At 50.6% G+C, this 24,399-nt stretch overlaps 7 protein-coding genes across 7 annotated transcripts; 4 read left to right on the forward strand and 3 right to left on the reverse strand.

The window, feature by feature from the left end:
- Positions 1–432: 432 nt before the first annotated feature.
- On the forward strand, positions 433–2,431 carry PV09_04651 (uncharacterized protein). Its single transcript, XM_016358034.1, has 3 exons — positions 433–807; positions 856–1,296; positions 1,348–2,431. Exons 1-3 carry the CDS (start codon positions 754–756, stop codon positions 2,086–2,088), a joined length of 1,236 nt encoding a protein of 411 aa, XP_016214236.1. The 5' UTR covers positions 433–753; the 3' UTR covers positions 2,089–2,431.
- A 178-nt stretch (positions 2,432–2,609) lies between these two features.
- PV09_04652 (uncharacterized protein) lies at positions 2,610–4,098 on the forward strand. Its single transcript, XM_016358035.1, has 3 exons — positions 2,610–2,854; positions 2,912–3,320; positions 3,377–4,098. The coding sequence occupies exons 1-3, from the start codon at positions 2,805–2,807 to the stop codon at positions 3,872–3,874; spliced, it is 957 nt and encodes a 318-aa protein (XP_016214237.1). The 5' UTR covers positions 2,610–2,804; the 3' UTR covers positions 3,875–4,098.
- PV09_04653 (uncharacterized protein) lies at positions 3,973–7,205 on the reverse strand. The gene is made up of 2 exons (XM_016358036.1): positions 5,813–7,205; positions 3,973–5,757 (listed from the first exon to the last, which is right to left on the reverse strand). The coding sequence occupies exons 1-2, from the start codon at positions 6,801–6,803 to the stop codon at positions 4,148–4,150; spliced, it is 2,601 nt and encodes an 866-aa protein (XP_016214238.1). The 5' UTR covers positions 6,804–7,205; the 3' UTR covers positions 3,973–4,147.
- Positions 7,206–7,555: 350 nt separating this feature from the next.
- Positions 7,556–14,599, reverse strand: PV09_04654 (uncharacterized protein). Its single transcript, XM_016358037.1, has 3 exons — positions 14,122–14,599; positions 8,188–13,661; positions 7,556–8,126 (listed from the first exon to the last, which is right to left on the reverse strand). Exons 1-3 carry the CDS (start codon positions 14,160–14,162, stop codon positions 7,930–7,932), a joined length of 5,712 nt encoding a protein of 1,903 aa, XP_016214239.1. The 5' UTR covers positions 14,163–14,599; the 3' UTR covers positions 7,556–7,929.
- A 1,396-nt stretch (positions 14,600–15,995) lies between these two features.
- Positions 15,996–18,544, forward strand: PV09_04655 (uncharacterized protein; the record flags this gene model as incomplete). The annotated part of the gene is made up of 2 exons (XM_016358038.1): positions 15,996–16,787; positions 16,841–18,544. 2 exons carry the CDS (start codon positions 15,996–15,998, stop codon positions 18,542–18,544), a joined length of 2,496 nt encoding a protein of 831 aa, XP_016214240.1.
- Positions 18,545–19,402: 858 nt separating this feature from the next.
- On the forward strand, positions 19,403–21,835 carry PV09_04656 (uncharacterized protein). Its single transcript, XM_016358039.1, has one exon. The coding sequence runs from the start codon at positions 19,427–19,429 to the stop codon at positions 21,485–21,487; it is 2,061 nt and encodes a 686-aa protein (XP_016214241.1). The 5' UTR covers positions 19,403–19,426; the 3' UTR covers positions 21,488–21,835.
- On the reverse strand, positions 21,811–23,447 carry PV09_04657 (uncharacterized protein). Its single transcript, XM_016358040.1, has 2 exons — positions 23,201–23,447; positions 21,811–23,140 (listed from the first exon to the last, which is right to left on the reverse strand). Exons 1-2 carry the CDS (start codon positions 23,347–23,349, stop codon positions 21,886–21,888), a joined length of 1,404 nt encoding a protein of 467 aa, XP_016214242.1. The 5' UTR covers positions 23,350–23,447; the 3' UTR covers positions 21,811–21,885.
- Positions 23,448–24,399: the final 952 nt, after the last annotated feature.

Below are 24,399 nucleotides of genomic sequence, written 5' to 3' on the forward strand. Positions count from 1 at the left end.
TGCTGCACAATGCGCCGCGGGATTTTCGGGAAGCCCAGGGGACAGTGCCTCTTTGAATTCATCCTTAGGAGTACGTAACGGCGGATGGTGCAAGCGGCAGATCGACAAGCAGTAGTTCTATCAACACGTCATTAAGAAGGTTATGGAAACGAGTCGCTTGCGCTCGAACCCGAGAACGGTCAAGGCCGGGATTTGGCTCACGGATCTATGTAAACTTGATGTTCCTTGTATAGAACTAACGTCAGATATCTTTCCCGATTGCCAAATCAATCTGAGTCCTACGCTGTCGACTACCGCTATTCTGGAAATTTCTTCCAAGAAGGTTCTACGAGACTCCGCACCGACAATGCATGAAACAAGGACTGCCTCGGGCAAAGTTTTGGCTCCCGCTTTAGCGGGATTTGTAGCTTAGAAATCGCAGTGGGACCCCGAAGAATCTCCAACCAAGCAGACCCAGCATGTTTCCTTGTTATCTTCCGAGTCTGGTTCAACTGTTTCACTCGTAGCCGAGATCTCGTACGGTCAATGACATGGGCGTTGAGGAAACTGGCTAACCAAAGCATTGCTCCGCTGACTAACATTCCCTCTAACGCCATCACAGATGCGTGGAGAGAGGATGTCATTGCTGTATATAACCTGGATTTATGAGACTATTTAAGTACCTTCTTCGCGTCCCAATTCTCTTCACTCAACATTTTTTTTTGGTTGTCTCTCAGTAGTTCTCCCAATCCCATTGACACATAACTACAAAACATGTCCTCACTTATCTCAACTGAAATGCAATTTGTAAACAAAGCAGCTCCAAATGTATGACGATACTATCCCTTCAGAAAAATCAAATGCTAAGCTTTATAGGTACCGTACTTTACGCCTGCTCAAGATCCACCAGCCGGCACGGCGTTAGATCCGCAGCCTGATGGCAAACCAGTTCCAAAACTCTTTAAGCCCCTGCAACTTCGAGGCATGAAGTTGCAGAATCGAATAATGCTTTCCCCGTTGTGTCAGTACTCCGCAGAGGATGGCCACGCAACAATGTGGCACAAGACTCACCTTGGAGGTATCATCCAACGCGGACCCGGTCTGACCACTGTTGAGGCAACTGCCGTCCTTCCTGAGGGTCGCATTACACCAGAAGACTTGGGTTTGTGGAAGGACAGCCAAACGGGGCCATTGAAGGAGATTGTCGACTTTGCTCATTCTCAAGGCCAGAAGATTATGATCCAGCTTGCCCATGCTGGGCGGAAAGCTTCGACTGTAGCTCCTTGGCTGAGTGCTGGTGCCACTGCTACTGAGGCGGTATGTTTTATTCTCACGATTTTCATCACAGAACATTGCTAATGTAGACAGCTCAACGGCTGGCCCAACAATGTCTACGCACCTAGTGCCATTGCTTTCAACGAACATTTTCCACAACCCAAGGCGATGACCAAGGCAGATATTGAAACTTTCAAGACTGCGTATGTTGCTGCTGTCAAGCGAGCCATTGCAGTAGGCTTTGACGCTATTGAGATACATTCCGCTCATGGATACTTGCTGCACGAGTTTTTATCCCCTATTTCAAACCGTCGCACTGATGAGTACGGCGGTTCCTTCGAGAATCGCACCCGTCTTCTCCTAGAGCTTGTTGATCTCGTGAGGGGAACGATGCCAAAGGACATGCCACTCTTTGTGCGTATTAGTGCCACGGACTGGCTCGAGGAGGCTGTTCCAGATCAAGAGAGCTGGAAGGTTGAGGACTCCGTGCGTCTTGCAACGATCCTGGCTGAGAAGGGAGTCGATCTCCTCGACGTATCGTCCGGAGGGATGGACCCTCGCCAGCGGATTCGTGCAGGGCCGGGCTACCAAGTGCCGTTCGCGAAGGCGATCAAAGCAGCCGTAGGTGATAAGATGGCTGTCGGCACTGTGGGCGCGATCACGGAAGGCAAGCAAGCAAATGGATATCTTGAGGAGGGCTTAGACCTCATCATCGTCGGACGTGGTTTCCAGAAGAACCCTGGTATTGTTTGGCAATTCGCTGATGATCTAGACATCCAAGTGAACTGGGCTAATCAGATCCGCTGGGGTTTTGGTGGCCGGGGCAAGAAATAGAGCACGAACGCTTCATCACAATGCCTGTGAATATGCGTTTAGAGATACCCGTGTAGAACGTGTAATAGATAGATGTTGGTGAAATCTGTCGTTCTTCGTCATTTTGTGCCAGCGAGTTTGCAGAATTCCGATCGGCAAATATTAGGAATCGCTGACTGCCTACCAGAAAGCCTGAGTCAAGACGAACAGACCTGGTTACCCTCTCAAAAGTATCGTACATACTACACATTATTTTGCCGCCGGATCGAGAGTACGAGCATTAACAGGACCACACGATCTCGAACGTAATCATCAGCTTCTTCATTGGGAGCAGCAACGGCAGCTTGTGAAAAGTTTTTTAAATGATTTTCCACAAGACCTCTCTTCAAACCATTTCCATTATCACATTCTCATTTTACGTAAGATATCCGATCACCATCAAGGCATTGTATGCTCGATTTGATCATCAAGTTTTAGAATGTGAGCTATGATCGCGGCAGAAGGCTGACGCATTATGTGGCCTGTCATGCCGTGGTTCTTGAATGGTTTTACGATTCAAAAAGCCCTTTCTTTGTTTGATATTCTCGGTTTTTGTGGGACAACATATTTCTCGACGCCTCAGCATCGCGGTATCGGGAGCACAAGACAGCTGGACTTCTGATTGAGACGCGCACGTGATCGTATAACGGCGCCTTCATCAAAGAATTGAGAGGCACTGTACGGGAGAACGTATTGCAATGACGACTATAATTTGTGTAGGTGCATGTTATTTAGATACGATTCTAACGTGAGCGACATGTGACCTTTTAGAATCTTGCTTCATTAGTGGCTGATGTTTCCGCAGAGTTCCTTTGTTTCCTGAAGAAGATTCGAAGCTAAGGGCGACGTCGCTGGTTAAACGTCGAGGAGGCAATTGTCCTAACACTCTTGAGGTTCTGTCCCAGCTGATCTCGATCAAAAGTGCAACATGCAACACCAAGCTTGTTTTCCTGGGCACGTTGCCTTCTTCAAGTAGCCAAGCCTCAAAGACGATCGTTGACAGCTTGCCTGGCGTGGACCTAAGCCACTGTATCTACCGTGAGGAATGTTTCGAGGCGGCGAGTAGCTACATAATTAAGAGCCAGACTACGGACTCGCGCACGATTGTCAACTACAACGAGCTGCCTGAAATGACGGTTGACGAGTTCGTTCGCGTAGCGAGAGAAGCTGGTGTGCCTGAAGCCGGAGGCGAGGGGGTTTGGTGGCATTTCGAGGTGCGCTGATAGAAATCTCATGATACCCGGATTGAGTTTGGACTGAAAGCATTTAGGGTCGTATTCCAGATATTACACTTGCATGCATAGAACACCTGCGCAGTGCATTTCCCAAAGCCAAAATCAGTGTGGAAGTAGAAAAGCCTGGCCGTCCGGGTCTGGAAGAACTTGCTGCTCAAGCCGATGTCGTGTTCTTTTCAAAATCATGGGCAGAAGGGCAAGGTTACACCCATCCACGTCCTTTTCTTCATGACCAGGCTCGTAGGCTGGCTGATCGTAGTCCTGTTATGTTTTGCACATGGGGGGCCGCTGGTGCGGCAGCCTATTCCGAGCGTGAGATATTCTTGGAAAAACCAAATTCTGTCGTTGTCGTGGTCGACCCTGTTGGGGCTGGAGATACGTTTATTGCTGGGATTCTCTTTTGCCTGGCCTGTCATCCGGAGAAGGATATCAGACAAGCGTTGCAGTTAGGCATCAGTGTTGCAGAGGAAAAAATTCGCAGAGAAGGTTTCCAAGGCCTCGCAGACGTGATGAGAAATCACCTGGAGGACTAGGACCATTGATTCAGCACCTGAGGATAAGGAACGGAGCTTGAAAATATACGTCTACGATCACCAAATGGTTTAAACATGTCAAGCACGTCATTTTAGGACCCATTCAACAATGATGCACCTTTCATTCACTGTCGCGAACGTCATCAACCATAATGTACATTTTCTCCAGGAAATCCTCATGTCGAGAAACGTTACGCTAAACAAGAACCGAATCTTCTACAAAACGCCTCACATGTTGTCCTTTCTTCCACATTTCCTTCCTAGATGTTCTCGTTAGTAATATTCAGGTAAACCCTCTGACGCGTAATCCGGTATCGTTTGATTGCAATTCCAACTCCGGTCATACACGGTTTTGGGTAAAATCCCTGCCTGGGATCCGAGTTCCCAACTCCACTGCACTGCACTCTCCGTCTTCCATGTCCAGTAGAACCAACCCCAGCCCATCTCAAAGCTGTCCATCTGGGCGATGGCAAACTTCATCAGCCAATCTTTGTACACGTCAGAGTAACTCGATGGGTCTGCGTTGGCACCGTCGCAGCTGCAGACGGGGTTGTTGTTCGTTGGACATTGAGGAGTGAGTACTTGCGTGCTCTCGTTCCCCGTGTTTAAGGTCCCTGTCCAGCGGGAGCCAACGCCAACATTATTTAAGTACTGCGTGCAGTCTGTGTCTGCTTGAGACCATTCCCCGCACAAGGTCGGTCCAAACCCCGTTGCTTTGTTCATCGAGCGCAGAGTCTGAGCAGTCCAGCCTTTGCAAGCGAAGTTGAGCTTATCAGAGTGGTCAAGCGAGATCTGCTCGTTGTTGAAGATAACGTACTGGTGCACATCAAGCACAAGATTATCGTAATTCTGCATGCGCCCTTGCCAATTATCTAAACCCAGGAAACCATCTCCAAAGACGATAATCCCGTCAAAGCCATTCTTACGAATGGTGCTGATGGCAGATTCGGACCAGGCGACGACCGAGTCCGTGTTAAGGGCTACCATACGAGGTTCATTTACGAGTCCATACATAGTCACAAGATTCTTGTAACGAGGTTGTGAAAAAAATTGAGAGAGCTGGTTGTGCACGTCAATAGTTCGTTGACCGTTCAATGCACCGTCCGTGCCGTTCAGCCAACGAATAATACCTTGACGACCAGAATGATTCCAGCCGTTCTGACTTCCAGGGGCTCCGTGAAGGTCCAAGTTGACACGGAGACCATTCTGCCGCGCGTATTCGATGCCGCGGAGCAGATAGCGCCAGGATATTTGTGGAACGTAAGGGTCGCCGTCGTACGTTGTGACGGCCCAATAACTGAAAGGGATGCGCACGTGGTCGAAACCGGCGGCTCGGATGTCGATGAAGGTTTGCTTATTAATGAAGGAGGAGTAGTGTGGTTCAATTATCGAAGCAGCTTTGCTACCGAGATTGGAAGTGAGCGTCCATTCATCGATGACGCCGTCACGGCTGGAGAACTTGTCGAAAAAAGAGGGCGTTATAAATGGTTCCAGAGAGAGCCAGCCACCAACATTTACTCCACGGATCGGCATGGTACCATATTCAAACGTCTCGTTTAATCTTGGAACGTTGGGATTGGATTGCACGCTGTCGTCCCATGTCATGTTCAGTCCTATGATCGGCAGCCCACCCACTGTGGCGTCTGTGTACGTGCAGTTGAAGTCTTCCGTGTCGTACCAAGACCACGGGTCGTAGTATGTACCCTTTTTGTCGGCCGGTACGCTGTCAGGGTTCAAGCCGTCCAGGTTGCTATTGGCAGGCTTTGAGGAGGTTGCTGATGAAGTCAAGCTTGAGCTTGAGCTACTCGACTTCTTCTTGGACATGACCACTGCGACTGGAATGATGATAATCAAGACAACGATCAGAACAGATACATATATGCCTGCAATCCGTTAGAAAGCTATCTGAGACGGAGGAAAAAAAAGAACGCAACGTACAAATTCTCTTGTTTCTCTTCTTTTTCCACAGAGTGGTGCTGGTGTAATCGCTCGCTTGGCTGCTGCCCTCGAGCTTTTCTTTACGATACTCATACACCTCTTCGCTCCGCTGATCTTCGAGATACGGTCCGCTGATAACACGCGATTTCTTCTTCGGCGAATGTGCTTGTTCAAAGTACCTTGCCCGTGGACTGTCCTCGTTCTGGAGTTCATCGTAGCCACCGCCGAGCCACCATTTCGTTTTGCGTGGAGTACGAACGGCCGGCGAGCTGGCGTGATCGTTTTCATCCTCATTCCCAAGATTCGACTCTTGATGTCGGCGCTCTCGCTCTTCCTCTCTGCGCAACTGCCGCTGCCTTTCTCGGTGTGCTACTCGTTGTCTTTCTCGGGCTTCAGCTTCCGCCTCCTCCTGGGCCAGTTCCAGCTGTCTCTGTCTCTCCTTTTCAGCGCGACGCAGCTGTCTCTTCTCTTCGCGTCTCCTCTCACGCTCCTCTGCTTTTATTCGATCTCGCTCGGCTTCGTCATCTCGGTCTCGCTGCAAGGCCTCTAGACGGTTGCGCTCCTCTCGTTCAGCGTGACGGGCAGCGCGCCGCCGCTCTCGCTCTGCTTCTCGCTCTTCCCTTCGCCTCTCTTTTTCTAGTTTTCTTTCCTTTGCGCGCACTTCCTCGAGATAGTCTGCATCGTATCCCCGCGGGTTATAGCCTCGCTTCGCATTTGCGGAATTGAGCTGCGCGAGACTCCCAGTACTCAATTGCTGCCCACTACTGCTCCCGCCCCTGCTCTCTCTCCTATGCCTAGGTGTGCTGCTACTCCCGTAATCTTGAGAACTTCTGTCACGGCTGCGTGGAAGAAGCTCGCCCTGGCTGTCTGTCGCTCGGTGACCTCGTCTTCGCCGGTACTGATCTGGCTCTCTCCTTCGTTCTCGATCGCTTTCTGGGTCTCGAGACGGACGACGGCGTCTCCTCTCACGATCAGAATCTTCGTGCGGCATTGGCTGTGCAACAGTTGGGTTATGCTAGAGAAAGTCGGAGCACCGTCGTAATGTTTGGGTAGGTGTAAAGCCTCTTCCTGATTAGGAAAGGAGGACCACGCGCCACATGGCAACGCAAACAAGGCCGAGGGCGCCCAAGACCACGTCAAGAAATCTCGCAAAGTCGTCGACGCATCACCGTTCCCCACTCTCAACTTCCCACCGTATTATTCTGTTTGGGCGTGTCTCGCCGAGAGCGCACCTTGCCAAGGTTATTTTCCACTGGACGTAACTCCGATGCAGCCGAATCCTGCGTCAACTGGTGTAAGATCCGGAGATTGGATCGATATTGATGTCGCCAAGCTAGGCAAGATCAGACCTCCATTTTGCACGCTGCATCGAGTCAGACAGCGCAAAGAAACTGTGGCCATTTTCTTGAAATCTGTATTAGTTCCTCAGCGAGCTTTAATGTTGCTTTCGCCATTCATTCCTTATGTCGACGTTTGATGGTGTGATTGGAATTGATCACATCATGTAGCAATCGATAACCCGAAAGACAAATTCATCAATCACGATTGTGTAAAATCACCATCAGATCATGACAAGATAGAACATGATCTGTTTATCAATCATGCGGCTTCCTAACAGACTTGTTCGTCAGAGTCCTTTTGACGAAGCTCTCAAGTTCGCCTAAAACATAGGGTTGATGATGTGCGAGCGAGTAGGATTTGAAGGCGATACAAGGAACTATACTTGAAAACTTGCGGGAATGCCCTAGGGGGATCAATTCGTCATTCAATTACACGATTGACACGATATCTCTATTCCGCGTGGTGCATTATCATTCTAGGTTCGTGTAAGATACATGTGCTCGTGAAATGATCCCGTAACACCACTCCACAAACGACGCAACTTGCGTGACAGCCTTTCAAAGCATCCATTCCCTATGCCATGCAATATGTGATTGAATAATCTCATTCTGTGCGGCTTGATTTCGCTTAGCTACAAGCGCAAGAACGGCGAAGATAATGAATTGAACCCCGAAATAAAATGCTTTCCATATTTCACTTCAGATAAATACTCATCCCGACGTCTACCAGAAATGATTGCTTCCTTCTTTTCCTGCCTTTCTTTGACCTTTGGAATTTTACGAGAGATGGAAGGCTCCCTGTCCTTCTTTTATGGCTATTGCCAATTTGGCCCTCATGACATCTAAACTTGAATAATCCGGAAGCTTGAGATAGTTGACGCACGTCATAACGCTGGGCAAGTAATCGTCGCTCGTGAAGGGAGCTTCGCTGGGCTTGCAGACAACGGTGAACATGGGTGTGAGAGCTTTGAAGCCTGAGTTGATCAAGGTTAGCAATCCATCTCGTTCATCAAGCGGGCAGAATTATGCACATACCACCAATGGGCAGCTTTGGGCTACCCGTCACAAATTGCAAGAAGTCCCTTCGCTCCGTCAAATTGAACTCGCTCATAATCTGCAACAAGTTCCTGACGCTCTTGCTGTCCAAGTTGTAGCCGTGGTCCGCTTTGATAGAGTCCATAAGCGTTTCCAGGGACCAGTCCTCATCTGTTCGACCGAACAGCATGACCAATTCATCGGGTGTGAAAGCATACAACGCCGCGTAAGGGAAGACCTGGGAAAATCCTGCGCGAAACGCGTCAACTTGGCGACGCACACCCGAACCAAGGGTAAAGTCAAGAACAGCGTCAATATACTGTCCGACGTTGTCAATGGTGACAGGGATATTCGAACCATCAGGTACGAGTTCTATGGACGAATAACCAGGAAGTGTGAAGTCCAGTGCCATGTCTTCTACATGCACGCCGCTTATTTCAATGTTCTGAATAGCCTCCACCTTCCTTGCGGGCGTCAATCCTCCATTCTCGTCAATTGCTTTCTTCGCGCTTGCAAACTTCTTGAGCAACTTGAGAGAGTTCGCAAGATCACTGTCAACGGAGTTAATGGCGCCGAGAGACGGTGATACAGCCTCTGGCGTATCTCCGATTCGGAAGAATGTCGGATTGAAGTTAAGATCGATGATACGCGAGTCCAGCATAGATCGTGCGACAAATTTGCCAAGACTTGTAAACAAATGAATGATGCGCTTCCCGTTCTCTGTCTCTGCCATCTCCTCGCTCATGGGTGCGGGGAAGAGTCCACGTTTGCCGAAAGCATACTCGCTGTCCTCCTGTGACTCGTTCTCACGCCAAAGTTTAAGTTTTTTCTTCGCAAACTCCTTAGATACTGTAGAATAGAACTCGAGTGTGGGTCCAAGGCCTGTGCCCACTTCCTCGAAATATTCAACCTCCAAAATGCTCGGTGATGAACCATAGAGGTCCATAACCTTCATTGCCGACTCGAGCATCTTCTGGCGTGAGATGCGTATTTTTTGGCGTTGGGTGCGACCAAGGAACGTTGTACGGTCATCACGATGGCGATCGTGCCTCGAGTCCCCGTTCTGCTGGTTGGTCTGCCAGCGGCTCATAGAACGTGAGTAGCCAAATGAAGTAGACTGCAGGAACAGATGGCGTGTCTCGAAGGGGAAAAGGAATGGATACAAGCGAGCCAGATCCTCACTCCAAGACGGCAGACAGTTGCTCGCAACTATAAGTGGCTCTTCAAGTTGACGATTCATCTTTGCCGTTAGCTTCGTATTCACAAACTGAGATGAGGGCTCAGAGACCAAATTAAGTCCCTCCCTATGATCTGCTAGAATATCATCAATGTTCGAATTGAAACCGTGTAACAAGCTCAACAAGCGCAGAATAGCCAAGCTTGTCGGGTTCTCTTCAAGAGAATTGGGGATTCCGTTGCTACCTGGTGACGATTCTGGTGATGACGAAAGCGTGCTTGCAATATATGGACCAGGAACACGCTTGTACACAACTGTATGTACATCATGCCAGATGTTGCGTGCAGAGACATCCCCAGGACGACGCTGGTTGAAGTGCACAGCGCGATACACTGTTGTATCCAGCGAAACAGGCTGGCCGTTGACCTCAAATTCTAGATGCCAGTCTGTGGGAGGTTGCTGCAAAGCCGAAGAATACGATGATGGTCGTGACGGCGTTGTTTCCTCTTGCTTTGCCGCACGTCTGCGCGAAGCCGTACGATCGACCAGTCTTGCACCAGAAGCAGATCGACTTGGTGTTTGCTGAGAGCTTAATGGAGTAGCTATGCGCGTGCCATCTTCCCGGTGTGCTGTGACTTTTCCCGTAGATGCAACCTCCATATTGACGGCCGGGGCTTCTTCATCCTCGCTCGACTCGTGCTGAAGACGATTGACCATCGCATCCAGAATGCCGTCGTCATCCATATCGTCCTCGTCGGTCAGCTGGGTCTCATCAGCACATTCAAGGGAAGGATCCTCCTGTACTGGAGGCGGTGCTCCGCGTCGATGGGTAGATGCCGGTGGTGTTTGAGCAATCCTGCGCGTACTACGTCGCGGGGAAGGGGCGGCAGGTGTTACACTTGACTCCGCGGAAACGGGAGGCTGCTGCGCAACGTCGCTAGATTTCTTCTGGCCTCGCTTAGAAGATGGTCGGTTGCTCAAGTCGCTAGCCGTTTGCACGCTCGGTGCCCCCAAGGGGCTTCTTGCACCAGCACTGTCTAGCGCACCGCGACGGTTAGCAAGTGCAGCCGCATATGCAGCGATGGAATTTGGAAGCATGTCGCGGTCACGGAAAGCCCGTCGAGGATTCTCCCCAAGCATGATGCGAGGACGAAGGTAGTCATCCAATGCCTTCAGAGTTGCGATAGCCTGAATTGACACCGTTAACAATCTAAGAGGCTCTGGAACAACGGTTCCATCGTCCGCCTTCAGACGGATTTTCAGGGTTTTCGCAAGTAGAGCTGCAGCACTTCCACGACTATTATCGTAGTTCGACGGTCCTACGGTAATGACCTCGAAGTGCTCCGCCCTACTCAAGAGCTCTTGAAGCTTGTTCACAAACGAGCTGAATGGAGTGGCAGGTGATGCAGAATTCGCAGTCTTCTCCTTTGTCTGCGTACCTTGCCCCATGAAAGCTTCCAAAAATGCCGTGCGCGCATCTGCAGCTCGGGGGTTTGTATCAGCGAAGACGTCAAGCATCATCTCAACCAGATTCGAGCTAAGCAACTCATAACTGGTAACCCCTTCAGGTGCATCACAGTCGAAATAGGCCGCAAGGCGACGGAAGAGCATAACGCCATCCTGCCCCGTGTTCTCCAAGTACGTCGATCTAATCTCCTCGGTGAGGCCCTTGAGGTGATCGCGAATACTTTCAGCTTTGGAGCGTGGGAGCGCTTGATTGCTACTTTCATGCGCTTCCATAAACTTCTTTGCTCGCATTATTATGATATCTTCCGGTGAGTGTACAGGTCGAAGGTGATTTGGGGGTGGATCATCAGATGAAGTCTCCGAGCTTGAGGAAGATTCGAGGTGCTCGCGATGTTCATCATCATCATCATCATCATCATCATCCTCTTCGTCAGAATGCTCATCTTCGTGATCCTCATGGATATCCTGATCTATATCTTGCATATCGACATCGACATCGTCTACTGAGCTGTTGGTATTCGTGTGGGTTAGTTCAGTTGAGCTCGGCTTCTTCTCCTTTGACAGTTCCGCTGGAGTCTTTAATGGACGATCTGCCAATTTTGCGATCTCGGAGATGACGCCTTCGCGGTAGAAGAGGTATCTATAAATGCCCTCCAACCGTTTGAGTAACAGCTCGGCCGCCTGCAAAGCGAACGTGACCAATGTAGGATGATCTTGCTGCGTGAGGATGGAGGCTAAGAACGATGAGTAGCTCACGTCGCGCAAGGCGGCCTCAAGGATATCGATATCGACATTTGAAAGCATCTTCAGCTGTGCTGTAAGCACTTTTTGTCGCACGCTTAGATTGACTGTGCTCGAGTAAGCGTCCGTTAGTGTCGGCAGCAATATGATCGTAAAGCGTTTTAGCTCTTTCCTGCATTCCTTGAATAGTTTCAGCCGCTTGTCATTCGTTGCCTTTTTGGCAAGTGAGCTCATTGGGAGGTACTCGTGGCCCACAAAGCCCGCATCAAAGATAGAGTCATGATACAATAGACCCTCGCTCTGCACATTCGGTAACAATTCGCATATGACGTTCAGTGTTTCGAAGATTTGGTCGCGTGGACGGTGAATGAGTGCCTGCATGATGACCACGCTGTCAATTTTGGCTCCGACCTCGTCACCATTACCTGCCGGGGGCGAGACGCCGGTTAAAATTTGATACAGTGTATCAACCACATTCAGCTTTAACAGATCAACCGAACGCTTTGGGCTTGCTCGCGCGGTGTTTGCAAGTACGGAAAGAAATTGGGTGTGAATGTTTGAGCTGATGAGATTAGTTGTGCCAGGGAGAAGTAGTCGCAGAATGGCTTTGAGCATATCTTCGCTGACCAGCTCCTCCAGTTTTGAGTCATCGTATCGGAAGCTCTGCACAATGCGTGACACACACAAGCAGCCCTGTTCAAGTACCTTCTGATCTGCGCTGTTCAAAACGTTCAGCAAAATTGGCATTACATCTCGAACAACTGGAAAAGAGTCATTGGGAATGTTGCGACAGCAATTTGCAGCGGTAGTGACAGCCGTGCGCTGGGTGCCTGTGGGGAAGAAATCGAGATACGTCAGGATAGCTGTCAAACCTCCTTCACGAACAATCGATGTCGGAAATTCAACGGAGATCTTCTCAAGAGTGGATATTGCTTGTTCGGCAAGATCGATGTAGTCAATCTCAAGAAGCTTTTGACACAGGACAGGTACTGCACCACCATACACGACATTCGCAGTTGCCGAAGGAAGTGCTTCCATGAGATTGGCAAGGCATCGACAAGCGAGTAGCATGATGTCCGGGTTTGGCCCAAACACCTCATCCGGCTGCATCAACGTGACGAGCTCCTTCACATATGCGTCTGGTGAGAAGTGGCCAGCCAGATTGTCCTCCGTTGAGACGAGTAGCAGCTCGGACAGTTCGGTCAGAGCCATCAGCTGTTCTGTCGGATCCTTTTGCCGCAGCCTATCCAGAAGCCCTCGAAGACGCTGAGAAACACCTGAGAGCATGCCGCTCAGTGCGCGAATAGACCCTGGAAGGCCGCCGTGCCTCCGGTGAAAGCCATACTCAAATGGGTCACGGTCGTTATCGTCCTCCTCATCGTACGGGTCTCGTAGACCTTCAGCATTGCTGTCGTCACTCATGCTTCCCTGTCGATCGTTGGTCGTAGACTGATGGCGTCTATACCCGCTTACATCTCCCGCCGTGACGGGTGGCTCTGGCGGGGGAGGTTGAGCGTCCGCCTTCTTCGGTCTCCTGGATGAACGTGACGCGGCTCTTACCGAGGATGTAGCTCCTGGTGTATCTTTGACGTCTTTCTTCTGTCGCGACGCTTTCCGTTTCGAGGATGTCGCAGTCACTGGAACTTGAGGCTGGTTGTTGTCCGATGACTCCTCGTGAGGTCCTGTCGAGGGTCCGGCATTTGACATATTAGCAGCAGCTCTGCCACGCCTCCGTAACTTCGGAGGAGATGCTGCGACCGGCGGCGGCGCCGCAAGTGTATCTTGCAATGCCTCTTCGACCTTGACCCTCTTCCTGCGCGACCGCTTGTTCGAAACTTGTGTCGCTTCAAGCGCCGCGGGTTCTTCTCTCTCTGCCTCTTCGTGCTCGGGACTCAGCTCTCGAGCCGCAGCCGCCTTCCTCTTTCTGCTGGTTGTAGTCGACGTGGTCGCTGTGTACCCGGGATCCGCTGCGGCTGCTTCTGCGGATGACGATGACAATGACGATGGTAGCTGTTGCGTACTGTTCGGGTGTTGCGAAATGGAGGACTGAGAGGTTCCTGCTGAAAGCCTCGCAGCGGAGCGAGTGACTCTGGAAGACATGAGAACGTGTTTCCCTTTTTGATCTTCGTCGCTAACCCGGCGTCGATGCGACTGAAGGATGGGCTCGCATCGGGCGGGGCGTGCAATCGACGGATGTGGACAGGACGACCAAGGAGCGAGGTTGAAAGGGAAGGAAAAATAGTTCTGCCTATGGGAGGCAGAAGATGTGGCTAAGGATGATGCGGAGTGCTGTGTAGGGGCACGCTTGGACAGGAAGGAGCATCGGGAATTGAGGTTGCTGGTTGATGGGCGGCAGGTGCGAGGCGAAGGGTCGTAGTGGCTGCAGAGGGTGCCCGCGTTTTCTGGCGGGACGGGGCAGGTGCAAGTGAAAGGGCAAGTGAAAGGCAGGTACGACGGGACCCGTGGCGGAAGTGGTCGCCACCTCCAGGCTTGGACGTCGGTGGTGACTTCCTCGTTGGCAGTCGGGAGAGATGAGAGATTCCACTTACGCTTTTCTCTGGCCGGTTGAGACCTTGCCTGCGCTGTCCATTCCACTGGCGTTCAAGCCTCCATCGGGTGCAAAGGCTCAGCCTAACAACATGAGACTCCCTCCTTGGTCGCTTGTATCTGTTGCCTTGTCGGAAACGTGTGCGTGTCGTCGAGTGCCGCCGAGCGGAGGTTGGACTGTGGAGGGCGTGACGGGAGGCCTCAGATGTGAGGTCACGCAATTAGCTTCGACCGTCTGACTGTGAGCGGCGGTCCGCCTTCAGCTTATCCGTTTGGCTCGACGTTGCGCGCCCGTGGACTCTTGTGCTCGATACCAGAGGCGACGAATCTATCAAGGCCGAGAGCCGTGCTGTCAGATCGTCTGGCAGGTGTTGGAGATACGGGAGGCAAGAATCTGGAGACCGCCTCGAGTCAAACGTGGTTGATGGTCCAACAATCGCTCGTACCGCCCGCGAGTTGCCTCTGTCGCAGTGCCTCAACACGGCACCCCTGTCAAGCCACAGTTCAAGTACCAGTGCGAAGCGGGCGCGCCTTCATCACCTCAGCATGCCGTCTCCAACGCGTCCTACGCATCAACGTGTCGCGGCACTAGAGTCGCTTTCATCTTAACATCGAGTTGGCTTGGTCAGTTGCTCGTGCTGGAGTCCTGCGCCTCGTCCGTATTGACCCGATCGCGATCTCTCCCTCATCCGAAGCGCAGACGGGACTCAACAACGTTTTACTAGATCCGACCTAACGAAGATCGATAGAGGCAGGTCCCATGGATGCCGCCTTCGCTTCTCGCATACTATCAAGACGACTGATCCCTAGGAAAGTAGGCTTCTCTGTAATACCTTCATGCCTCCAACTCGTTGTGTGCATGTCTCCGAACATTAGAGAGGATGGAGCCGCAATCCACAAAGGCATATTATCACACCTTAGACATTCCAAGAACATCACATGCGCTGCCTCATGATAGGTTTAAACAGCGGGCTATATATTAGATCTTGTGCGTCGCTTGAGATCTGAGAAGCGTCTCTACAGCATTTTCAGCCAAGTTGAGATGAACCCATTGTTCTACTTGACAAATGCATCCGTGTTTCGTCTACAAGCTGTTCATCCCGTTGCTCCTAGTACAAACCGAGCTTCCCATGAATTTGTGTGCATGCCCAAAGGCTCTGGAGAGTTGGCCTTTGGAGGGAAGCAGTTCAATTCCACGCAAGCAACTCTTGTCAGTGCGACTACATAGAATCGCGTGGCGTGATCAGATGCATTACTATTTCAACTTCAGCTCAGATTGCCAGGAGCGACGCAATTGAAAGGCGACGGAGCACATGTGAGTGGTCGTGTGAGTGTTGCTCTCATCATTCTCTCGACATCGTGACCCCATGAGAGAGTCTCGTTTGATGACGGCACGTGACCGAAACCCCACATGAATCTGGAACCGTCCGGTCTTGCAACGGACTGAAGTTCTAGCTCCATGCATGCTTATCTCTTGAACGCACCCAATCACAAAGCCCGAGGTCTCCCGCGAAACACCATTTTCAGCCTTTCGTTCACCTAACGGGCACGCCATGGATGTTTGCCATTGCGCAGCCTACTTGACCACAAGTCCAGATCGCGCGGGATGGATTGATTGCTCATGCAGGTGGGACGGTTTCTACGGCTAGGGTAGAAGATGAAAGATCGCTCATAAATGCCAAGTGCTAGCTGAACTCTTTCCCCCGCCCCTTTCTTCTCGTTTTCTCGAAAACAATAGTTTTATGGTGAGATGCTCCTTGCTGCACGGTGAAGCTGTGACGGCAATCAATGGCGTGCTAGCATTACGCTTTCCCTTCTTCCACCATCGTATCCAGAGTAGTCGTAGCAGCAGAAGTTCGTTCACCGCAGCGATATTATGCCCCAGTCTCTCGTGCACGAGTTTCTCGAGCAGCGTGCTTCGGGCACCAAGCTCGGCGCCGCCCTCAAAGCAGCCGCATTCCAAGCCAAGCCTCCAGACATTGAGCTTGGCCAAGTGGAAGACTCGAAGCCCAAGTTCAAGCTTTGGAAAGTGCACATGCGTGGGCTCGCGGATGACGACCCCGTCGATTGGTGGTTCGCGTCGACGGGGATACCGATTCTGGCGGCGACCTTGGGCCCGCTAGCCAATGTGCTGAGTATCGGCGCCCTTGTCACGTATTGGAGGATCGATCTGGCCGACGAGGCGAACCCGGGCCGGCTGCTGTCGCCTCTTCAAGGAGTTTATATCAAGGATCCTACGTGGTGCTACGCGGTCAATCTCACCTCTCTGGTGCTAGGCTTTATAGGGAACTTGTTCCTACTGCTGAACTTCACACAGCAGCTGCGATACCTGATCGCATTACCCTTGACGGTTGTGATGTGGTTCATTGCCTGTGGCATGCTTATCGGCGACCTTTCGGCCATGAAGGTATACGCCCCCCCAGAACCACCGTATGAACAGTTCTCCGGTGGCTTTTGGTACGGGGTGGCAGCAGCTTGCATGTATTTACTTCTGGCAACGCTCCTGCTGGTTAATATGGTAGGCTATATTCGTGGGCATTACCCACAGCATTTCCACCTTACTGAAGAGCAGAGGACCCTTATTGTGCAGACTATGATGTTCTTTCTGTGGCTTGCCGGAGGTGCTGGCGTCTATTCGAGACTGGAGAAGTGGCATTACATTGATGCAGTGGGTTCATGTTTCGGTACAGACCACATCTGAATGCTGACAAGAGGGCTCAGCTCTACTACTGCGACGTGACAATTCTTACCGTCGGGTTCGGTGATCTTTATCCACTGACGAATGCTGGACGGGCGATCCTTATACCTTACTCCGTTGGCGGTATCATCACTCTCGGTCTCGTCATTCAGGCCATCTACAAATCCGTTCAAGAGCTCGGAGAGAAAAACATCATACGCCACCATTTCGAGCAGCAACGCGAGCGCGCAAAGGACCGGACCGTCAGATCGAGCCTGGAGATGCAGAGGCGCGAAATCGAGATCGAACTTGCCAATGAACGCGCTATGGCAAAACAAGCAGCCCGACCAAGCGCGCGAAGTACGGGCACGGCCAAACATTACAAATCTGTTCTGGAACGACAAAATAGCATGTCCAGCTTCAAAGCAGGTGGAACGCCCAGTCTAGCATTGAGTCGGCAATCCTCGATGCTGAAGAAGAGCAAGCGCATTGTTCTTCTCAAGGAAGAGAAGGAGCGCTTCGAAGCCATGCGTAATATCCAGCGCAAGGCGAAGACCTGGAGGCTGTGGTATCGGCTCGTCGTGAGCTTGACTGTCTTTGGTTCACTATGGTGCATAGGGGCTGTATTTTTCTGGGTGGCTGAGAAGGGGTTGACTGGTCAAACCTATTGGGAAACCATATATTTCTGCTGGGTTGCATTGCTATCCATTGGATACGGCGATTTTGCACCAAAAACAGGTAGCGGAAGGTGCTTCTTCATCATATGGAGCTTGCTGGCTGTTCCTACCATGACTGTGCTCGCAGGAGACTTGTCTTCCACAGTGGTGGAAGCTTTTAATCACGGATCAAATAGGCTGGCGGATCTTACGGTCATGCCGCAGAATGGGCTATGGAGAACGGTAATAAATAAACGGTCACCTCTCCTTCTTTTTGCGCCAAAATGGTTAAGACCGGCTACGGAGGCTGATCGCAGCCAGACCAAACAAGAGTCCAAAGATTCGAATATGAATGGTGATGGAACAACTCAAGACCCTGGGCGTCTTTACCGCACGAGCACCACACAGTCTGAAAAGGATGAGGAGTATGCCGCCGGTACGAGGAAGGCTGAAATTGTCGACCTAGTAGATCAGCAGGAGCGCGATGCATTTAGTCATCCTGACGCTACGGCGCTCGCCCGGCAACTCGCTCTCGCTATCCGTCGTACAGCGCACGATTTGATGATGGAAAAACCCCGAAAATACACGTACGAGGAATGGGTCGAGTTCACACGCCTTATCCGGTTTAGTGCAGTAGGAGGTCCTGCAGAAGGACTTCGAGAAGAGGAAGAGGGCATGATTGAGTGGGACTGGATCGGTGCAGATTCTCCCATGATGAACGAGACATCGGAGAGTCAATTCGTTCTGGAGCGGCTCATCGAAAGTTTGGTTCGGTATCTGAAACGCAACCGGCCAACAAAGGAGTTCTCCGAGACTTTGAAGGAGAGAGGGGAAGAGGCATTGAAGCTAAAAGGAGGCTCAGCACCAGATGAGGACGATGACAGCGTGATATTACCGAGGAGTAGTGCGAATAGCGTAGATACAAGAAGCGTTAGGAGCTGGACAGGCAGTGCATTGTCTATTGGTGGCGGACAAGGTGCTACGTCGATAGGTGCCTTGCAGCCACTCCACGAACATGAGGACGAGCATATACATGCTGGCCCACACCGAACGACTCGTTACCGAGAGGTCACGAAGGAAGAAGTTAACTAAGCGATCGCACTAATCGTGAGAGAAGAGCAAAGTATCGCATAACGAATGTCATATCGGATGGATCTCTCTGGACGGGTATCAAAGATCATCCCGCTCATGCTCATGTGTATATGAACTTTGAGGAAACTCTTTTTTATGGGGCTACAAACGCCTCGCCATGTGAATCTTATCTTGTACTACATCCGATTACTCTTTAAAATTTGAATTGTACGACCCATGAAATTTTCAGAAAATCTCTCCACCGTTGACGTGGAAAGGCTGGAGTCTGGAGGCGTTACGAAAGATACAGCTTATCAACATCCTGATTTCCCAGACAAGGGATTGCCAATGATGACATACGCGGTGAAGCAGATCCATAATACGAAAAAAAAGCTGAAGGAGACTGCTGCTTGGAACTCGACAGTCAACAAATCAAAGGCCCAATAATAATTTACAGCTTCAGTGTGGCACCCCTTATCGAATCTCTTAAAACCTCAGTGTCAGAAGACTTAACCGATTCGCCAATTAGCATAAAACTTAAAAGAATATTCTAGAGTTAACATCATTCAAGGAGGACAAGAAGCCCGCCACGAAATGGCCTCTTATCACATCAAGGTCCTTGTCAGGAGTGATTAGTGCTGAAGATGACGATCTCAGCACCAAGCAACATAAAGGCGTGCCATACATGTGATTGCTTTAGTTCTCTTTCTCTATTCCGAGCGAGTTTCATACTTTGCAAGGTCGAAACTGAGCACTGCGCAGGGATGTCCAACTTTTATCCTTCCTAAATGCGTAGTGGCGCATTTGTGGCGCGTTATGCGAGTACGAGATGCCGTCACGTAAAGCGTCAATCAAACCGCTCTTAGGCTGCCAAGCTCACTCTGGACATCAATCGGAACGACCATGGAAGCCGAAGTCTACACGCCGCTTCCCCCGCAGCCTGAATTCGGCCGCCAGATAGCGTACTCTAGGTTGCTTCTCCTGTACCCTGGCGAAGGAGGGGACTCCTTGTGCTGCAGCCTTCAAGTTGTCGATATTGAAAACGCACCATGGGAATTCGAGGCCCTGTCCTATGTCTGGGGGACGGAGAAGAGCGAGGTTACTCTTCTCTGCAGCAATGACAACCATGAGATTCTCGGTGAATTGGAGATCACGAAGAACCTTGAGCGCGCATTGAGGAGCCTTCGATTACCAACCCTGCCCAGGAGACTTTGGATCGATGCAGTATGCATCAATCAGAAGGACCTTGCAGAGCGCGCCCGACAAGTCGGATACATGCGGTCCGTATACAAACATGCCGCTAGAGTTGTCGTTTGGCTTGGCGAAAAGAGCCAAATGGTTCGCAGAGCTTTTTCCTTGGCTCAAGAACTGGCCCCCGTGGTAGCAGAAATCTTTGCCTCAGACCCGTCCAGACCGGCCGAACAGCAGTGGAGTTTCGCCCGTTCTATTCTTCTGGACGCTTTCAATTCTCGCGCCGACGATGCCACGGCCCTAAGCGACTTGCTGAAGAGAGACTACTTCGAGCGTGTTTGGTGTATTCAGGAGGTCACCGCTGCGCGAAATTGTGTCTGCAAGTGTGAAGACCTTGAGATGCAGTTCAACTGCTTGCTGCTCCTCGTCCCGATCGTCATCGAGTGGCGTGGACTTGATTTTGAACAGTCTGGTCTGCAGATTTGGCAACTTGTTTTTCGAAGAAAATTTGAGGACGAGGGGAGCAGAGCGAGACTCAATCCGGAGGGGTCGCTTGGCCCTCTTTTGCTAGTGTTAATGATTGTGCGGAATTTGAGAGCAACAAACCCACGGGACCGTATCTTTGCTCTCTTGGGCTGCACGGACGAAGGATTGGAGCCTGTTTTGGGTATTGCAAATACCTTTGCCGGAAATCAACGCTCTGCCATGACCTCCTTGCTTCAGAGGGGCGCTATATGGCTGGCGGATCAACTTAATTCTCTCGGTCCAGGTTTAGACGTTATGCGTCATCCAGCACTGAAGCCAAATTACGAAAGGAGTGTTGCTAGTATATACCGTGACTTTGCTCGATATTGTATTCGTCGATCACCTCGCGTGCTGGACGTTCTCTCTCATGTCCAACACTACGACGAGCCCGGGCTAGATGAGTTTCCCAGCTGGATTGCGAAGTTCTACGAGCCACGTCTGGCATCCTTTCTGCCCTTGGATATGTACATGGCCGGGATTCCTACCACAGGCCATTATCGCTATTTCGCAGAGGTGCATGACAATCCTTTGTGGTCAGACAGTGCACAATCCTCCCAAGTGTCTGAGCCGGACGTACTGCAGGCGGATGGTTTTCGGGTAGATATAGTGGAAAAAGTCTCCCCGGTGGTCACGAAGGACTTGTTTACTGATAATATGCTAGCTGAAATCTGGAGTGGGCTATTCGACACTTCTCTCTTCCCAAGGCAAGCGCTTCCATATGAAAGGTCAAACGAGCTTCTGGACGTTGCGTTCTTTATGACTCTCATGGCTGGAGGAGCAGTGAATGGCCTCGATGCGCGCAATGACGGCGTCGAAATGTCATCACAAAGATCAGAAGCCATGCAGCAGATCATTAAAGTGGCCAAAAGCGACTTATATCTATGGCTGACGACGCAACCTAATATTGACATCTCTACATATCAAGATCTCGTCGATGAGTCATTCGGTGCAAATATAGCCAAGCAGGGTCGTTTCGAAAAATCAGCTCTCGTGTACTCGGTGAATCGAAGAGTCTACTGGACCAGATCAGGCATTCTGGGGCTCGGACCCAAAGTCATGAAAGCAGGGGACCATGTCGTGGCATTGCTCGGGGGCAAGTGCCCATACATACTACGAGAACATACGGGTGAGTGGCACTTCATTGGCGAAACTTATGTCCGTCATGACGCATTGATGATGGGGGACGAGGTGACCGAAGTAAGATCATCTCGCGGGAAAAGTCGTATTGAAACTTTTCGGCTGAAGTAGTTCGGTGATGATACTCATGACGTTTCGCCATAATGAACCGACTTTTTTAAGTCTTGTCAAACTTGGTATTACATTCGCTGACCTGGAGTTTGGCGCTCAATTGAGAAAAGGAAGTCTATTCAGGATTTTCATTAGACCTCAACAACGGGTTTGATGAAAGTGACCCTGTGTAATGTCCCAAGCCCACGACTGGAAATCATTGACTTGAGACACACACAGTCGCACCTCAGGCGAAATCAAGGCTGCTACTTGGATGACTTAATGCTCAGAGAACATTTCGTTTTGTATTGTGCCTCCAAATTTGACCGGACAGTGCAAACAAATCAGAATACTAGTCTTAAATTTTCTATGCTTTGACTTGCGACCCAGGTTTGGAGAGACAGATGTCTTTTAACTCACTACCTCTTTGGGTTTCTGGGAACGGTTATGCCGTTTATCCCATCTTCATGCATCCCAAGATCATATTCATCGGGATATCTCTCAATGATATCTTTCAAGGCCTCCAACTGTTCTATTTGCTCAGGTAACAACTCCTCGTACGTGTCTGTCATCATATGCCTGATTGCAGGCAACTTCTCCCGCTCCGCCTTGTTGAAAGCTTTCATTACCTCCTTCTTCGTCTCTTCCTGCAGAGATTTCTCACGTTCTTCATCCCACATGCCGCGGTTTTCCATCCACTTCCGCAATCGTGTGATGGGATTGTCGCGTCGTTTCCAGGATTCAATCTCGCGGGATTCTCTGTATTTAGTGCTGTCATCTGAAGTACTGTGGTGCGAAACACGATAGGACATTGCTTCGATGAGTATAGGCTTCATATCACCCTCCAGAGCCATCTCGCGCGCTTTTTGGGTCACCTCCCGCACGGCGAATATGTCATTGCCGTCGACGCGGATCGTGTGGATGCCATAACCGACGCCTCGCGAGGCGATGCCATCCCCGCGATACTGCTCTAGGGAAGGTGTGGAGATAGCATATCCATTGTTACGACAGATGAAAATAGTAGGGCAATTACGTGTGGCGGCTATGTTGAGTGCGGCATGAAAGTCGCCCTCGCTAGCAGCGCCCTCACCGAAGTATGTTACAGCGACTCTCTTAGGGACTTCAGACGGATTCTGAAGGTGCTGCATTTTCAGGGCATATCCGGCTCCCGCTGCATGCGGCAGCTGGGTAGTAAGTGTGCTGGATATGGTGTGGATGTTCAGCTCTCGGCTCCCGTAATGAACTGGCATGTTGCGGCCCAGGCCGTTGTCCAGTCGATTAGCGAACAGTTGGTTCATGAAGTTATCCAAGGTGAAACCCCTGTACAGAAAGACTCCCGCTTCTCTATATTGCGGGAATATTACGTCTTCGGGCTTGAGGGCACTTGCAGACCCTACTGCTATGCCCTCCTCGCCCACATTCATCATGTAGAAGGACAAGCGGCCCTGGCGCTGCGCCTGATACATGATGGGGTCCATAACCGCAATCGTGACCATGTCCTTGTACATTTTCAACACGAGCTCGTCTGTGACATCTAGTGGTGGTCGTGATTTGTCGATAAGGTTTCCGGACTGATCCATGACTCTGTACGTAGGCATAGCTTCTTGTTCGGAAGGATTGTGAAATTTGAGAGTCGAGGTGAACTTGCTGTTCACTGCGCCAGGAAAATGAATGCTACGTACTGCCGTCAGCGACTACATCTTCATGTCGCTCGCAGCCAGTTTGGAAACGTACTGGTCGCTACCTGGCTGTTGGCTGACTGAATTCCATCTTCGCCCTCCCTGTTGTCGCACCAGACCTACCCAACGAGCACACTTGTGCGGCCGAGGATTGCATGTTGAACATATGGAATATAACCGCTGCGTACAGCGTCGTAAAGACATGATTTGGCACAAATACAGCAAGCTCGGTGTGCGCGCAATGGCTGCTTAAAGATGTGCGGATTGCTGACCCCGACGGATACTCGCGGCTGAACGCGGCTCGTGGGCCGATCCCCAGATTTCGCTGTGGCTTGCGCCTCCAGACTTTCGCTACTCGTCCGTGCGACAGCAACGAATCAGCCCAGACATGAATAAACAAACGTGCTCACGAACTTGCTCATGCATGTTCTCAAGAGGCATTTATACTGCAATTCTGGGCTACAAATGCCTCTTCGCATCTCGCTCGCATCTCGCGCATGCAAAGGTCCCCCTCTCGCTCCATGCAGGTAACTTTGACAAGACGTCTCTTTGGACCTGGAGAGAGAACGCCTCTGCAAGAGATTTCAAGGCAATTTGTTCTGGGAGCCTTCGGCTTTGTTTCGTCTTTCTGTAATGTCAATGGCTAGTGCTCTTTGGCGAAACTGAGGGATATGACGGAATTATCACAGACATAATGGAAACACCATTTGCATGTACGTGCAATCCATACCGTTATTTAAATCGTCGTGAAGTGTGATGCCCGTTTATCGTTTTAGCCTTCTGATCAACAAGATCACGATTTGAACAAGCACGGCGAGCCTGATGACGAAGAAAGCGACGATCAAAAGGTCCAAAGGATGTCATATCATCGCTCCCCAGTTGTTAGCAGTCTCCCAAAGTGTTTCCATCTTGACAATCTTGTTATTCCATGATTCCTCTACTCGCGTAGAAACAAAAATTGATCTAACTTTTCAGTTGAACGGGATCATCGAATCGGCTTCTACTTACTCCAAGCAAAGCCTGTGTTCATAGCACCTGTTGCGCAATATCTAAGGCTTGCTCCCCTAGAGCCAGACTTGTTTCGCAGATAGATGAAAGAGGCTCGTCTAAGGGAATAGGCCACACACCGAGCTCACATAAAGAAAACTTTGTTTTTGATCAGATCGGTCCAATACGTGCGAATCTTTTTAATCAGATATGATCTGATTATCTTGCGGCACACGGCTATTCTGAATGGGATGTATAGAATGTGAA

This window comes from Verruconis gallopava, assembly GCF_000836295.1.
Source record: "Verruconis gallopava strain CBS 43764 unplaced genomic scaffold supercont1.13, whole genome shotgun sequence".
NCBI lineage: Eukaryota > Fungi > Ascomycota > Dothideomycetes > Venturiales > Sympoventuriaceae > Verruconis > Verruconis gallopava.

Excerpts from the sequence above, each read along its gene's own strand:
- PV09_04651 (XM_016358034.1), top strand. The coding sequence starts at position 754 with ATGTCCTCACTTATCTCAACTGAAATGCAATTTGTAAACAAAGCAGCT. Across the intron at positions 808-855 it reads TAAACAAAGCAGCTCCAAAT|GTACCGTACTTTACGCCTGC; the intron begins GTATGACGATAC and ends TAAGCTTTATAG. Across the intron at positions 1,297-1,347 it reads GTGCCACTGCTACTGAGGCG|CTCAACGGCTGGCCCAACAA; the intron begins GTATGTTTTATT and ends TAATGTAGACAG.
- PV09_04652 (XM_016358035.1), top strand. The coding sequence starts at position 2,805 with ATGACGACTATAATTTGTGTAGGTGCATGTTATTTAGATACGATTCTA. Across the intron at positions 2,855-2,911 it reads TATTTAGATACGATTCTAAC|AGTTCCTTTGTTTCCTGAAG; the intron begins GTGAGCGACATG and ends ATGTTTCCGCAG. Across the intron at positions 3,321-3,376 it reads GGGTTTGGTGGCATTTCGAG|GGTCGTATTCCAGATATTAC; the intron begins GTGCGCTGATAG and ends GAAAGCATTTAG.
- PV09_04653 (XM_016358036.1), bottom strand. The coding sequence starts at position 6,803 with ATGCCGCACGAAGATTCTGATCGTGAGAGGAGACGCCGTCGTCCGTCT. Across the intron at positions 5,758-5,812 it reads GAAGAGAAACAAGAGAATTT|GCATATATGTATCTGTTCTG; the intron begins GTACGTTGCGTT and ends AACGGATTGCAG.
- PV09_04654 (XM_016358037.1), bottom strand. The coding sequence starts at position 14,162 with ATGGACAGCGCAGGCAAGGTCTCAACCGGCCAGAGAAAAGC. Across the intron at positions 13,662-14,121 it reads TCAACCGGCCAGAGAAAAGC|AGTCACTCGCTCCGCTGCGA; the intron begins GTAAGTGGAATC and ends CATGTCTTCCAG. Across the intron at positions 8,127-8,187 it reads CCCAAAGCTGCCCATTGGTG|GCTTCAAAGCTCTCACACCC; the intron begins GTATGTGCATAA and ends TGATCAACTCAG.
- PV09_04656 (XM_016358039.1), top strand. The coding sequence starts at position 19,427 with ATGGAAGCCGAAGTCTACACGCCGCTTCCCCCGCAGCCTGAATTCGGC.
- PV09_04657 (XM_016358040.1), bottom strand. The coding sequence starts at position 23,349 with ATGTCTTTACGACGCTGTACGCAGCGGTTATATTCCATATGTTCAACA. Across the intron at positions 23,141-23,200 it reads CAACAGCCAGGTAGCGACCA|CATTCATTTTCCTGGCGCAG; the intron begins GTACGTTTCCAA and ends GGCAGTACGTAG.